Consider the following 16,776-nt stretch of genomic DNA (forward strand, 5'->3'; position numbering starts at 1 on the left):
AAATGATACAAATGAACTTATTTACAAAACAGAAACAGACTCACAGATTTCGAAAACATATGGTTTACCAAAGGGGAAATGTAGGGGAGAGGGATAAATGAGGAGTTTGGGATTAACATACACACACTACTATATATAAAATAGATAACCAACAAGACATACTGTATATAGCACAGGGAACTCTACTCAATATTCTATAATAACCTATATAGGTAAAGAACTTGAAAAAACGAATGAATACATGCATATGTATAACTGAATCACTTTGCTGTACACCTGAAACTAACGCAACATTGTAAATCAACTTGCTGTATGCCTGAAACCAATACAACATTGTAAATCAACTATACTTCAATAAAATTTAAAAGTCTAAAAAGACACAACACATTAATTGCCCTATCTGATAGCCTTTATCTTTATTTTGTAACAAATATTCCAGACATAGAAATTTTTCTTTCATTTTTGCATTGATATTAGTCAAGTAGCTAGGGACCATCCAAAAATATCTTCAAGTTGGTATTAGTTTGCTTCTTAGCTCTTTTCCTTTTTTAATGATAAAAATATTTTGTCTGCTTACCCTGATTTTGGTCTTACTGTTGCCACTGATAGTGCTTTTGCTAATTTAGAGTTTAGATCAGTTTCTCATCTCATTTCAGAATGTTCCACAACATTTACTTGTTTTCTTTGCATTTATTGTTAAACTATTTGCAAAGAATAGCACCCATTGCCAAATAATTACACACTGGGAAATGCCAATAAATTTATTTGGTAGTTACTTTAATAATGTTACATTTGGATCTCCTCTCAAGAGTAATGACACCACATAGAATCACAAGTCAAAACTGATAATTTATGGAATTATTTTGCTTCCACAACATGTTATCTTTGGAACACCATTGATGGGACTTGTACAAAGTATCCTATGAATGTAAACCTACTAATTTTTATTTAACTTGCAAGAATGACTCACCGTTAGCAGCAGACACGGGTATGAATACACATTCATACCATGGCAATAGCTACAAATATGACTGAATGATCAGATTATGACTACTTCTCTTCTGTGGGCTCCCATTCTGGTTCCTGGAAATGCTGACTTTACATTTGGACTCCACCTGTCAGCTTTCCATAGTCTTACTTTTGAACCTGACTTTAGAGGATTCCTGCAAACCAGTAATGGCACTAAATTCATTATTAAGCTTTAATTCTCACAGGAGAGTTACAATACTTTTTCCTGTTTCATCAATTTCTTGACTGAATTGTCTTGAAATTCAGAAAAATATGTTTCCCAAGAAATGCTGTGAAGCAATTTCCACATAGAAGAAACACTTTGGGGCCTCTCCTTAACCTAAATAATTGGTATGATGGCCATATTCTTACTTTAATTAAGTTTTCTTTCCTCGGCCTTCTTTTATTGGTTGGAGGTGAGAAGTTTAGCGTTTTCCAACTCTGCAAGCATCTGAATTTATGGACTTTTTCTATTCTCTTTCATTCCCACTTTCAATCGTACCATTTCTCATCTGAGTTCACATTTTTCTAAGGGTACCATTGTCAAATGTAGCCAATATAGTAACCAAAACATGCTATTAACATTTTGTTATCCAATTCCTCCAATAGAGATACAATTCATTAAGTATACTATTTGTCTTTCAAGTATTACAGTCAAGTATATCAAATCTTTCACCATAGCAGAGTGTGGATCACCTCATGTAGGCTTGCCATCTGTCACCTAAACCAATGCAACATACTGCCGTAAAGTAGCTCAGTTGTGTTTCTTCTAATGGCAGCAATCCACTTTCAGGATTAATTTATGCATCAGTAGGAAGAGACATAGCTTTGCTGCAGAGCAAAAATTCTCCAACTGCAATAGCTTAAAATAAAAATGCTATTTCTCCTTCATAGTACATGTGTATCTAAATAAACAGGAAGGCTCTCTTTATAGTCCCTCAGGAACCAAGCCTGCTATAGCAATCACCATCTCAACATTAAAAAATGTTACCATGCTTGAGGGAAAAGAGGGTTCTAAAGAGTCTCACATTAACAACTAAATGCTTGAAACCAGAAGTCACTTTCACTCACAACTCACTGGCCAGGAACTAGTCATATGGCCACACACTAGAAATATTTGGTGAATAGCAGGAATGAAAATTTACATTAGGCTAAGAAGAAGCTGACTTTGAAGAATCAAAGAAAAAAATCTAGATGAATAAACTCTTAATTCCTACAAATTAACGCTGGACCAAGAAACTTTCCATAAGTACTATGGTATATAATTAAAGTAAGTATGAGTCTCTATTTTTCAATTTAAAAACTGAACACTTTTCAGTCTAATAAATTATACACTTAGAATTTTAGTACAGGTAAATAAAATGTGGACCAAAATTTGTGAAATAAGAGCTTCACTGCAGTGTCTATAATAGTTAAAATAAAAGAACAGTTATAAAATTATGTTATACCCATACAAAAATATAGGGCTGGGGTTGGCAAATTTTTTCTTGAAGTATCAGATTGTAAATCCTTGAGGCTTATGGACCATATGGTCTTTGTCATATGCAGCTGTGCTGTTGTAGTGCAAAAGCTACAACAGACCATATATAAACAAATGACGTGGCTGTTTTCTAATAAAATTTTGCTTGTAAAAATAGATGGCCAACTCTGGGTCATAGTTTGCTAGCCCCTGATATAAAGCAATTAAAATCAAGTTGTTAAGGTAGTGGGTAAATGCTTAAAATATTTTGAAAGTTGAAAATTACAGCTTATAGTTACCAAATTCTCCACAAATGGCAGGTTTTACTTTAATACTTAGGAGGGAAAAGTCAGTTTTAAAAAGAGGTTGTGCTCATCTTCTAAACGGGTGGGCCTGTAGTTCATTCGCATTGTTAGACTTTTGCCTCCTACAAGTGTATTCAATAAACTCTTCCTTCCTTCTTAAAAAAAAAAAAAAAAGAGGTTGAATAGGGTGAGTACTGTAGTCAGTTTTTCCTGTTCTGTTTTTGGAAAAGTCAAATGACCCTAGATGTACCTGAAATATTTCTGTAAACCAAAATCCAAGGTCACTTCTGTGATCAGTAGTTATTCAGGCCATTAACAACCGCAGCTATAGCTTCATTTACAGCTTGGTCCAAAAATCTTCATAATGATGACCTGCTGTATCATCAAAGACAGCTAAATTATGCATAGTATATTCTTTTAAATAACAAAAGTGATCGTATAATACTTTTAACAAGCAATTAAAAGTTACCTTTAGCTAACTGTAAAAGTAATTTCACCCTGGATACCTCATCCCTCGATGATGTTACAGATGCTGCTACAGATGTGTTTAATTCCTTACAAGATGATCCAAGTGAAGTATCTTTGAATTTATAGATTTTGAGTTGAAAATTAAACATTACCATGACTTTTAAAAGATCTACTTGACTATGCATTTTGAATACATGGATTGGCAGATATGCCTCATTAGTAAACAATATTTTTAAAATAATCATTTCTCTTTTGATGTTTAGAAATAGGTAAATTGTGTTTTATTTTTTTAGCTGAAAAAAACAAGTGTTAGTGTTACAGTAATCTAGTAAAAATGAAATACCTGCAGGCCTATATATATATACAAAAGTCCTAATTCACTGAAGTCAGTACAAGTGAGTGACCCTGGAGTAACAAGTTTGATGGATCAAAAATGACCATGTTAACCATAATTAACAAATGACATTACAGAAGCCTAAAAAAAGTAATGATGTCAAAATATTTATAATTGTTACATAAAGTGTATCTTTAAATCACATGCTGTCTTTCCTGTTAATAGAATATTCACTAACCCCTCCTCTTGAGGTACAATTTTTCAATTCCTATTAATAACAGAGATCAGTAGGTCCTCTTCTTTAGGTTAAGAGGTCCTCCATTCCATATGCACATAATCACTGCAGGAATAATAAATAAAATTGTAATTAGTACCATCAATGGGAGGGTTATTTGCAAAAACTGATATATTATTAAAAGGGACATTCAATATAAATGCAGGAACTATAGATGTGGGAGAAAACACTAACTTCAGAATCAGATCAAATTGTGTTCAAATCTTGGCTTTGTAACCTTAGGCAAATAATTGCCCAGATACTTATAGCTAAAACAAGGTGACTTGTATCTGGACAGTTCCTTTTAAAAAACATCTAGAATAGTTCTTTAAAAATTTATAGGGTGAAAAAAATCACAATTTTCTCCCTAAAACATTGGAGAGATACAAAGGGGAAGAAATAACATAAATAAATATGGCATTCAGGTTTTCAAGGTAAATTAAAAGTACATCCACAAAATGAATGTTTCTAACGTCACTGAACTGCACAAGTAATCAACCATAATTCTTTCATTAAGTAACAGGAGACTACAACATAGTAAGGCACCTTGGCAGTTAGTTCTTAGGCAAAGAGTCTCTAGAGGGCATCACTAGCTTTCAGTCTAAGCGCTTGTTGTGTATTGGTTTGTTATGATTTCACACCCACTTGTTTATGACTTAAGTGAAGTTGTTTTGATCTAAGGGTAGATTTGTTTACACTAAGGAAGCTATGCCAGAATGATGTCATCAACATCTGCTGTTATTGATAAGTACTCAGAGCTCAGCCATTAAGAGGTGCCGCTGGGGAGGATAATCAGCGCCAACATATGGAAGAGCAGCTATCAAACGATGGGCATTTAGACTTTAAATACCAAGAATTTGTGAGGACTTACCGAGAGTGTTTAGTCTGGGCAAGGCTACTCTTTGCTGACTTAAATAGCTCTCTGAAGATCTTGAGATACTTGCTCCTGCTGGGTCAGGCCACTCTTGTCCTCAGCGGTGTTAACCTGTGCAGCAGTCTCACGAAGAGAAGGGACACCACTCTTGGTAGGCAGTGGTGCAAGTCATGTAATGGTCCCTGGAGTTGTAATATTTGGAGCAGCCCAGCTTGCCTACTGACACTGGTGTTGTCACCCCCTAGCTACATGCCCCAGCAGCAAGGGACCTATGCTGGCAGCTGATACCCAGCTTTTATTTGGAAGGACTGACTCTACAGACAATCAATTCATGGAAAGGTACATCTCACCTAAATTTGGACTTTATTTCTTTCATCTCCTTTTTTTGCCTGGAACAACAGCATAATCATTCTGTTATTGGTTTGGAGTATGTTATTTCTTTCCTAGCTTATTAACAGACATTATCCTATATGGTATTGGCTTATGAACTATTATAAACTATAATTCTCACAGTGAACTGGTGTTAAATAAATTATTGGCAAAGAAAATCTCAGTCCCTGAGCTCAATTTGTCCCAGACAAAACAGCACTCTAAAGCAGGTGGAGGCAAACTACAGTCCACTGACCAAATCCAACCAACATTCTGTTTTTGTAAATAGAGTTTTATTGGAACACAAACAGGCTATCACTTACATATTGTCTATAGGTGCTCTTAAGCTACAAGGAAGGGTTGGATAATTGTGACCATGCAGTCCACAATTATCCACTATCTGGCTCTGCACAGAAAAAATTTACTGACCACTGTGCTAAAGCACTACTACTCACAGGTTTGGTTTGCATACCTGAATTGTTTGTTCCTGATCAGAAATGAGGTAAGGAGATTATGTGAAAACATAAGCCAATTGTTACCAAGTACAATGTTTATTTCAACTACTTTTTTTTGTTTTCATTGCTAAACTTTCTCAGTAAAGTATTCATAGTCTGGTACAGGTTCCTTTTGTCATAGTGGATAGGTATAAACTGTTCACTGATCAGGTACTTTGAATACCACTACTGTAAGTATATAGGGGCAGGAGAAGGAACTACTCAAAACTCACAACGGACTACAGTGTCACTTAGAGACTTATTTTGGCACAGTGTTCTAGGTTTTTGTAGCGTTAGGTGACAGGCTTGGCAGCTAATTGAATGAGATTCAGAAAACAGTCCTTACGTAGACTTTCTCTTCCCCTTGCTCTTCAAAGGTTTAAATTACTCCAAAAGTCTTCTCTGCTACAGATTTATATTTCAATAAGGTGAAGGATGACAGTTAATAAGTCCTTCTATCCCATCTTTTCTTGGAAGCAGGAAAGATAAAAATATTTGCCCCCACCCCCAAAAATATTCAAGAAAATAAGTCAATATATTTTGCCTATTTAGCCTCTTTAATTTACTGAGCAGATAGAAAGCTATAATACTAAATTATAATTCTCTTGAAGTAGGAGAATTTGTAAAGCAAGTCTATTCTCTGTAAATATTAGCAGTTTCCCCCCCTGTACTTTGTCTTAATTTAAAATAAATCATGCATTATTTAAAGAATACAGAATGAATTCTACTGCTAACTTTAACATGAAATTTCCTTGAACAATATACAATTTCTAGAGGCACCAAAGGCAATTCGGCTCAAGCACCTTTCTGAAAAATAAAATTATTCAGGGACAGATTTTTATTGCAAATATTTACTCAAAAACTACTATGTACAGCAGAATTTTAATAGCCATTTTAACATTTAACATTCAGTGAAACAAAATTTAAGAATTCAAAGCACATTTTAAGAAGTAAAAATGTAGCATTTTAAATAAGTTTATTAGTACTTCAAAGCAAACTACTGTTACTCATATTATTCATTTCTATATCTATTATTTTCTATATGATAAAAAAACTGAAAAAAATCAATTTAGCAGCCATCTTATGGATAAATTAGGCTAAATATCTCAAACTAATTTCTTACATCCTGCTTTAGGTCCCATTTGAAGTTTCTATTTTACAATTACAGAAAAAGTCACTTAAACATGGCTGAATTCATGCCAGGACATGTTTTCAGTTTACTGCTTTACAATATCTACAATAATACATACTTTGGTTTGGTTTCCAGACCATTTTATGGGTCTATTTCTAAAGAAGATCATTAAAACAATATTAAAAGCATAATAGCTACAGGAGTTTCAACAATGGGTTTCTACTTTATACAACTAGTACATCGAGGGATTTCTGCACAGCTTACACACTGACAAAAAGCACAAATATAAATTTTTATTTTAATAATTTCACTTTCACTGAAAGTTTAATTAAGGTAAGCTTACAGCCTGGCAGGCTAACACTTGTATGGAGGTACACAGATTCAAATATTCTGTTTACATGCTTCTGGCAGCCTGGAATGTTATATTATATCCAAAATTAAGTTTATGTTCATCCAAATTCTCATTAGATCAACTAATTTAGCATTCTAAACATGCTCCATTTACCAGCATCATACTCAAAATGAAGCCTTTGTTAATAATGCCAATCAGCATTATTTTAAATCAAATCTCTTCCTTTAAGTAAATTGAAAAAGATGTACAGGTAATAAGGACTTTTAGCTTAGGACTGATGGAAATTTCAACAGCTTTTTTAAAGTAACTAATATTCTAATAATCGATTCATATTGACCAAGTTCCATATCCTCAAAAACTGCTAAATGGGACTTTTTCACTGCAAATTTAACTTTCATTAAAATCGTATTCTTGCTTTTAAAACTTCTTGGAAATTCATACTAATCATGCTATAAATGATGAATTGATTTAATAACCTAGGTTGAACATACAGGTAAAGTGTATGAATGACCTCCCTCACATTTTTCTATCTCTGTACTCTGCAACAGCACCACTGAGCTCACTTGATAGCACTGCTCCAAATGCTCTTACTGTTGGTACCCTAAAACTCAGAATGCCTAATTAATTTCAACTTCTTTCTTTTTCATCTGCCAGGTGTCCTGTTATCTCTGTTGTGCTAAGGCTATTTTCTCCAGGAACATCATCTGTTTGATCAGACACTACTTCATCAGTCTTGACTGAAGGATCACCACTACCTTTCTGAAGAATCTCTGTGGCTTCAAACTCAAGCACTTCTGATGGAGTCAAAGGTTCCAAATGAATACTGCCTTGCTCACTAACATCAGAACTAACAGATTCAGGTTCATCTCTTTTTCTCAAAAACTGATCAATGCTAACATCACCAGATGTTAACCGCAAATCCTTAATATTCTTTGAAGAAAATCTAGCTTCACTGGCATTGCGATCTTCAATCTGATCACATGCAGTGAGGTTTTCTGAACTTTGGCACATCTTCAACTCTGTTTCCTGGCAAATGTGCTCTATTTGTTTTTCCTTTTCCACTTTATCTGCATCAATAATTGAATCATAACTGAAGATATTCTTTGAGCCAGTTTCCTGGTCTTCAAGACAGGTATTATTTTCTTTATCTGAAACTGATATGCCTTCTTCACTTTTTGTTGTTGATGAGCCTTCAAATAAATGCACATCACATCCATTTTTTATTTCCTCTGAAGAAGCTTCATCTTGTTTACTGAAAAAATAAAGCTATTTATTATCTATTTCTTCATAATACAATGTATTTTAACATTATCAAAGTAAAGACATTCTCTAAAAAAATTTTTAAAAAGGCAAGACTGCTTGCCAAAAAAAAAACACCCAAAACAAACAAATAAAAAAAACCAGGTCCCCAGTCCTTGCCATGATGTTACAATTTAGGAGGTGGTCATGTTCTCAGGCAACAGAGTGAGAAACTCTGCAGTCACACATTAAAGGGACCCTGAGGAGTCTATCCACTGGTTTTAGTCCTGGTTATCATTATTTTTATCTGTTCATACCCTTGCTTATTTTTAGCTAAAATGTGAGTGTGCTTATTAATTCATAAGGGTACTTTAAATAAAGAACGAATATATGTGGGGAAAACCCTATTTTTCTTTTATGGTTTATATGTCCTCAGTCTTAGAATGTTTTCCCTATGCAAAATCAAGTAAGCATTTACAAACATTTCACTGATTTTTTTAACAGCCTAATTTATAAAAACATAAACACATGCCTAAAAATATGTAAATATAAAACATGCATACATATATGTTTATGTGTATACCTGTCTCTGTGTTTACTCTTACCCTGGTGTGTTAACAGAAACTATTAGATGAATACAGTTCCCTATACTATATAATAGGACCTTGTTGTTTATCTACTTTATATATAGTAGTGTGTATATATTAACCCCAAATTCCTAATTTATCCCTCCTCCACCCCTTTCCCCCTTTGGTAACCACAAAATTTGTTTTCTATGTCTGTGAGTCTTAGAAACAGGAGATTTCCAAGAGGATCTCCAGTCCTTTACACAGATGCAACAATGCTTATTTTAGCAAAAAAGAAATTTATTGATTACATTTATCTTATTTCTTACATTAATCCACCTGGAATTTAGACTTTTTCCTAATGAATTGCTCAAATATCAAAGCAATGTTATCAGATAGTCATTTATTATTTACTAAATTATATTTATAAGGCTGTTTCTCTGGTATTTATTTTGTTCTGATGTGTCTTTAGATTATTATGGGCCAGTACCACCCAGCTTTAACAATTAGAAATTAACATTGTATGTTATTATCTAACAGGTCAAATCACCTACATTCTACTACTCTTCTCCCTAAATTAATAGTTTGAAAAAGTAAAAGATATTTGTACAAGGATGCTCATTAAAACAATGTTTAAAATAGTGAATACAGAAACAATCTAATATCTAACATAGCTGTAATTTTAAAAATTATGGTATTAATAAATAGGAAAATATGAATCTTACTTTAAACACTTCTAGTTTCCAAATCAAATCCAATTTGGATTTTCAACTAAATGTTCATTAACCATAAACTAATTTGGGAAAATGACCTATCATGTAAGTTACTAATATATTATTTTCTATCTCAGTAAATTTTTTCTTTGAAATCTTCTAAACAGATGCTGCACATTTCTTATTTTGTCATTACTGTGAATTTTATCCTTTATATTTTGTAATTACATTTTATTGGCATATCGGAAAGATTCTGAATTTTACACTGAGTTGCTTTCATTAATATTCTGATTAATTTCAATCATTCTTAGCTCATTTTCCTGGATTGTACAGGTCAATTACATCATCTGCAAAAAACTGTAACATTTCCCTTATTTAAATTTGTAAAATTCTTATTTTTGTTCAGATCTTATTGAACTAACTATAATTTACAGAAAATGTTAAATAATATGGATGTGACTAGTCTGCTTTTTCTAAATCCTTATTTGAATTTTTGTCAACTTTTCCTATCCAGAATTCTAGGAAAAATGCTAGGTGAAGAAAGGGCTAGATAATTTTTCTTTTCTTTTTTATTTTATGTGGACCATTTAAAAAGTCTTTATTGAATTTGTTACAACATTGCTTCTGTTCTATGTTTTGGTTTTTTGGCCACAAGGCATGTGGGATCCTAGCTCCCCGACCAGGGGTCAAACCCACACTCCCTGCATTGGAAGGCAAAGTCTCAACCACTGGACCATCAGGGAAGCCCCAGCGTTAGATAATTTTTCTAATGAAGTCTAAGAAACATCTTCAAAAGGTCTCATTCCATAATTTTCTTTTTAGAGGCAACAGATTAATTAATCTCATCAGGTTAACAAGCAGCCTACTGTAAAACACATGGCATAAAGATAGAAATGGGGAAAGTACTTAATTTAAAAGACAAAATCATCTTTAACTGGAATAAAGTTCTAATTAGAATGTTGAATTTTATTTTGCTAAAAAGATTGTGCAACCTCTTGTGTTCTATAGTGTTCTACTCGAGCATTAAATTTTTAAAAACCAATCCCTGAATTTTGGAAATTTTATGTTGAGATCCTACCACAGAAGCAGCTTTATAGCTTTTTGAAAATATTTAAAAATATGATTTTAAAATTACCTATTTGCAATAACTGTCACCATCTTCTAACCTGTAGCATCTTGTAACTATTTTCATTTAATAGAGGCAATTAAAATCTCTTAACATTTTATTTTCTTGTAAGTACTTTTAAAAAATTTAACTTATCAAATGTATTCTACATGTTTAAAAGATTTCAAAACTAAGGATCTGCAGTATATTTCTGTTATATTAAAATTTCAAAATTTGATTTTAATTAAAAGCCATTACTAAAAGGAACAGCATTAAAAGGAATACCATATACAAAATTTAAATAGCCCTTTGCCAATTAACTGAAACATAACACAGCTCAAGTATCATTTTACATACATGAATTTCAAGAGATTCAGTTTTTCCTTATATTTACCTTTCAGAATTTGATGTTTCTGTTTTTCCTTCAGCCATATTAGGTCTTGCAGTTTCCTGAAATGATTAATAATATTTTTCTTTTATATTCCAAACTAAACTTAAACTACTTTTATTATACTAAACTTTCCAGATAAAACGAACTTAAGTGTGCTACTTAGTATACTAAAGAAAGAGAAAAACAAGTTCTTAAAGTATGTATTAGAGTAATTCTCATAACTAAAAGCAGGATTTCAAAAACTGTTTTTTTAAAAATCTGCAAGAATTTCAGTGTACCAGAAGTTTTTGAATCAAGGACATGAAACGGTTATTCAGCTACAACAGTACCTGCTTTCCTTAGATTCTTTCAAATATGGGCCATAATTACAATTACTTGATTAGAAAACTAGTAAAACACCTTGAATTTGAATGTGTCATTCACAGTATTATATACACACATATTAAATACAGGTACTTAAATAAAACATTTATAAAATTATGATTTTATATTTGGAGCCATGGTAACCCTTCCATTGTCAAACTAAGTAATATTAAACCACAGACAAATGAAATATTTTGCTTATTTCAAATATTTTTTGGGTGAGAATACAATAAAACCTCAGTAAGTCAGAGGCCAGCCTAACAGTTTATAACAATTACAAATTATTGAGCATATATGATGCATGAGGTAGTATGTTAAGAACTTTACGTTTACTATCTCATCATTTAATCCTCATATTAGATATTATAAACTCTATTTCTACAAATGAGAAAAAAGACTGCATGAGTTAAGTAGAAAACCTTAGGCAATACTACAGTAAGTGGTGAAGTTTCAAATTTAGGTCCAACTTTTGGCCACTATAGTTGATTGATTCAAGTCTGTGAAAGGGATATGACATACTAATCACATACATGTAATAGTTCCTCACTCTCCAAAAACCCTGCTAAAATTAGAGCAAAGAAGTAAAACATTTTCACTCATAAAGACCAAGAAAACACCAAAGCATACTATCAAAGAGATTTCGACAAATTTTTAGATGGAAAGTGGCTGGAGGAATGGAAATTGACTTCATAGTGTGGAGGAAGTTACAACTAAATGCCTGAGCAGGGCAGTGAAAGAAGAGAACCAATTTTCCCAGAGAACATAGGAGATCTGGTATTTGGAGAAATTCGGTACAATATCCAGTACATAAAAGGTAAAAATAAAGCATGAATACTACTGAGAAATCTAAATGCTCTTTTCCCAACTCACACAACAGGTACCTATCCTTTCCTCTATCGCTTAGGCCAAAGGTTAACTCTCTGAACTGGAGACAGTCTAGACTTGTGAACACCAGGAATGGCAAAGGGCAGGCATGGGTACTGAAAGAAAACAGAAAAATTTAGTAAAGGTCCATAAACTGAATAAAAGGACCCACATTTATCTCTCTGCCTGACTCCCAGAATGCTAGAAGCCAGAGGAACTACTCTTCACCCCACCAGCCCCAGCTGGAATCCAGAAGGTTCCTCTTTGGATAAAATGATCATCCTCAAAGACTTTGAGAGCATCCTCCCTACCAAAGAATCAGTCAGGTCAGCAACTGATTTCTCCTATGTTTAAGGCTAAACAATTGCCACGCAGACTGTGCAGGCTGTACAGCACACTAATCCGTGAGACAACCTTCACAATATAATCCATGTCAGCAGTTCTCCAAGTGTGGTTCACAGACACATAGGGCCTCCAAGACACTTTTAGGAAGCATGTGAGGTTAAAATTCTTGTTATTAAAGCAGCAGTGAGCAAAAATGCTGGCATTTTAACACAAATCAAGGCACTGACATCGAACCAAAACTGTACCAGTAGTCACTGTATTCTCCACTGGCACACATCAGCAGAAAAGTTAATTTTATTAAATATCAATCATTGAGTGCATGTCTTTTTAATATTCTGTGTAATGAAATACCAAGTATGCATAAAGCATTGCTATTACACACTAAAAATACTTGGGTCTGTGACTGAGTTGTGAGCTGAACTTGGCCACATTTTTTTTATGGAACATCATTTATATTTAAAGAATGATTGTCAAATTATGGATATTTAGACGAGTATTTAGAAGATATTTTCTTCAAAACTGACAAAGTGAGCATGTCAAATCAAAGTAATAAAATTCAAGGAAAAATTAAATTTTAGGATAACTTGTATCCACTATCATGAGATTAATGCTAATATTAATGAATGTAATTACTTGATATTATATAATGAAACATATCAACACTTAGATCTATGTAACCTGTGAACCAATATATTTCAAATGACTAAATGAACAATGTTATAAAATCATGCATGGATAAAACATCCAATCAAAGTGTAAGCCAGACCAATAGATTTTAATGTAACAGAGTACAAAAAGTTCAGTGATATGGAGTTAGGTTCCACACTGCAACAAACCTTTAAGAAAACTTCCACTTGTCTACTTTTGATGTCATAAAAAAGAATAATCAAAATTATCTGAAAAGATTATTGAACTACTAGATGAGGCTGGGTATTCTTCATATATTTCAACAAAAATAACATATCACAACAGATTGAATGCAGAAACATGAGAATCCAGTTTCCTTCTATTTAACTACCCATTAAGGAGATACGCAAAAGTGTAAGACAATTTTATTCTTCAAACTAAATTTGTTTTGACAGTTATTTTTCAGAAAAATGTTATTTTAAGTAACAGTATTTTAAAAATTGCATACTTCTAATTTCTAGTACTATAAACATCAATACGTTTTGAAAGTATTAAGGGGTATATATAAATATACCAGGGTTGTACTCTGTGGAGTGCTGCAGTGCACAACCTGTATGGCTATGCAAGGCAGCCCTGTCCCTGTCCAAACAGGGTTTTCGATAAAGGTTTTAGTGCTTCACTTTTTAACTCGTATGGACAGCCAAGGATCACCATAGAACTGAAGACGTTCTTTACATCAGACAGATCAAAATAAACAAGAGAATTAAAGAAAGAGGCTAGGAGACATCAGAGACTTTGCTGGGAACAAAATAAATATGTATACTATATATTTAATGTCCCTGGAGAGGTATGAGATGTTATTATATTCATTAAACAAGAACAAAAAAAAACTATGAAGACAAAACAACTGAAGAACAAGTAAAAAGCAACTCAAAAGTAAATATATTGCAACTAAAATAAGCAATTAAATTTAGAAAATCTTTTTTGAACAGTTGAATAAAAGACAAAAAGATAGAAGGCAAGAAAGAAAATGCCATACAATTAGAGGAGCTGATGCAAGAAGTAGTGTCAGATCAACAGGAGTTTCAAAAACAAGAGAGAACAAAGAAAATAAAAGTGAAAATTTACCAAAGAAATAAAACAAGAAAACTTCCCTCAAACAGAAATATTCAAAATTAAAAAGGCTTATCAAATTCCTACCATAATGAATGAAAAAAGGATGATAGGTGAACATATGAAATTTCAAAACACCTGATATAGAGATAATCATTAGGGTTGCCAGAAAAAACAAAATAAACACGAAGAAAGTGGACCAAAAATGGCATCAGACTTAACAAAAATACTTTCAAAAATGCATAGGAAAAAGGTTTTCTATGTACTTCAATCAAACTATCATTAGAGCAAATACAGCTTTAAATTTACACAAAAGATGCAACCTTTCTGCAGAAGTTGTTAGAGGACATGTTTCACCAAAATAAGGAGTAAAATAAGAAAAGAGGAACTACAGTTCAGGAAACAGGACATCCAACACAAGAAAGTGACAAAGTAAAATCCTGATACAACAAACTATGTATCAGGCTTAGAAAGCAAACTATTTTAAACTAAAGCACATCAAAGAGATCTCCAGGTCCTCCAATTATATATATATAATTGCATGTGGATATACAGTTTTCTCAGCATCATTTATTAAAAACTGTCCTTTCCCCATTGGTCTTAGCACCCTTGTAAAAATCATTTGACCATACATACCAAGGTTTATTTCTGGGCTCTCTATTCTAGTCCATTGGTCTATGGGTCTGTCTTTATCCCAATACCACACTGTTTTGTTTACTGCAGCTTTGTCATAAATTTTAAAATCAGGACATTTGAGTGCTGCAGTTTTGTTCTTCTTTTTCCAAGTTGTTTTAGCTATTCGAAGTCATTTTAGCTATTCGAAGTCATTTTAGCTATTCGAAGTCCCTTGAGGTTCCATATATATTTTATAAAGAGTTCTTCTATTTCTGCAAAAAACATCTTTGGGATTTTTGTAGGGATTGCAATAAATCTGTAGATTGTTTGGGGGTAATATCGGCATTTTAACAGTATTAAGTTTTACAATCCATGGGTTGTCTTTACATTTATTTATGTCTTCCCTAATTTCTCTCAGTAAGGTTTTATAGTTTCTTTGTAGAAGTCTTTTACCTCTTTAATTCCTCTTTTATTCTTTTTTATGCTACTATGAGGTGTATTGTTTTGCAATTTCCTTTTCAGATTGTTCATTACTTGTGTATAGAAATACAACTGATTTTTGTGTGTTGACTTTGTATCCTACTATTTAGCTGAATCAATTTAATTTCTAACAAGGTTTTTTGTGAGAAATCTTCAGGGTTTTCTACATATAAAATGATATCACCTGCTAACAGAGATAATTTTACTTCTTTTCCAATTTGGATGCCTTTTATTTCTTTTTCTTGACTAATTGCTGTGGCTAAAACTTCCAGCACTATGTTGAAAGAAGAAGGGAAAGTGGACTTCTTGCCTTGTTCTTGATCTTAGAGGAAAATCTTTTAGTCTTTTACCGTTATGAAGTTTGCTGTGGGTTTTTCTTATATGGCTTAACTATGTTGAAGCAGTTTCCTTCTATTCCTAGGTTGTTGAGCATTTTTATCATGCAAGGGTGTTGAATTTAGTCAAATGCCATTTCTGCATCAATTGAGGTGATAATGTGGTTTTTGTTGTTGCCTTTTGTTGAAGTGGCTTATTACATTGATCAATTTTCATATATTGAACCATCCTTGCATTCCAGTAATGATTCCCATTTGTTCATGGTATATAATCCTTTTAATATGTCACTTAATTCTGTTTGCTAATATTTTGTTGAGGATACTTGCATTAATGTTCATAAGGATATTCATCTGTAGTTTTTTTGTACTGTCTTTGTCTGGCTTTGGTATCAGGGTAATGCTGACCTCACAGAGTGAGTTTAGAAATATTTCTTCCTCTTCAATCTTTGGAAAAGTTTGAAATAGTTCATATTTCAATGTTTGTTAGAATTCACTAGAGAAATTGTCAGGTCAAGTGGTTTTCTTTGTTAGGAGATTTTTGATTACTGATTCAATCTCCTTACTAGTTATGGGTCTATTCAGATTTTCTATTTCTTCATGATTTAGTCTTACTAGGTTTTGAGTTTGTAGCAATTTGTCCATTTCACATAGGTTATCCAATTTGTTGCCATACAGTTCATAGTACTCTCTTAAGATCATTTTTATTTCTATAAAAATGGTAGTAATGTCCCCACTTTCACTTCTGATTTTAGTACTTTGTCTTCTCTCTTTTTAAAGTATTTCTGGCTAAAGGTTTGTCAATTTTGTTGATCTTTGCAATGAACCAACTTTTCTCTATTGCTTTTCTATTCTCTTTTTCATTTATTTCTGCGCTTTCCTTCTGCCAGTTTTGGGTTCAGTTTGTCCTTTTTCTAGTTCCATAAGTTGTAGTGTTAGGTTGTTGCTTTGGGA

At 32.8% G+C, this 16,776-nt stretch overlaps 1 protein-coding gene across 7 annotated transcripts in view; it reads right to left on the reverse strand.

Annotated features, from left to right (window-relative positions):
* Nucleotides 1-6,357: 6,357 nt before the first annotated feature.
* The window catches only part of ZNF280D (zinc finger protein 280D), a 112,675-nt gene continuing 102,256 nt past the window's right edge, over nt 6,358-16,776 (reverse strand). For 3 of the 7 annotated variants that reach the window (XM_057722441.1, XM_057722439.1, XM_057722440.1), the window contains 2 exons: nt 11,087-11,142; nt 6,360-8,321 (listed from right to left, as the gene is read on the reverse strand). In XM_057722441.1, coding sequence (XP_057578424.1) covers nt 7,697-8,321; nt 11,087-11,142 — 681 coding nt within the window. In that variant the 3' untranslated portion in view covers nt 6,360-7,696. Of the gene's footprint in view, nt 8,322-11,086; nt 11,143-16,776 lie in introns of all 7 variants that reach the window. The other 4 variants (XM_057722444.1, XM_057722445.1, XM_057722442.1 and 1 more) reach the window with 3 other exon arrangements.

The sequence above is a fragment of the Hippopotamus amphibius genome, chromosome 2 (assembly GCF_030028045.1).
Source record: "Hippopotamus amphibius kiboko isolate mHipAmp2 chromosome 2, mHipAmp2.hap2, whole genome shotgun sequence".
Lineage (NCBI taxonomy): Eukaryota > Metazoa > Chordata > Mammalia > Artiodactyla > Hippopotamidae > Hippopotamus > Hippopotamus amphibius.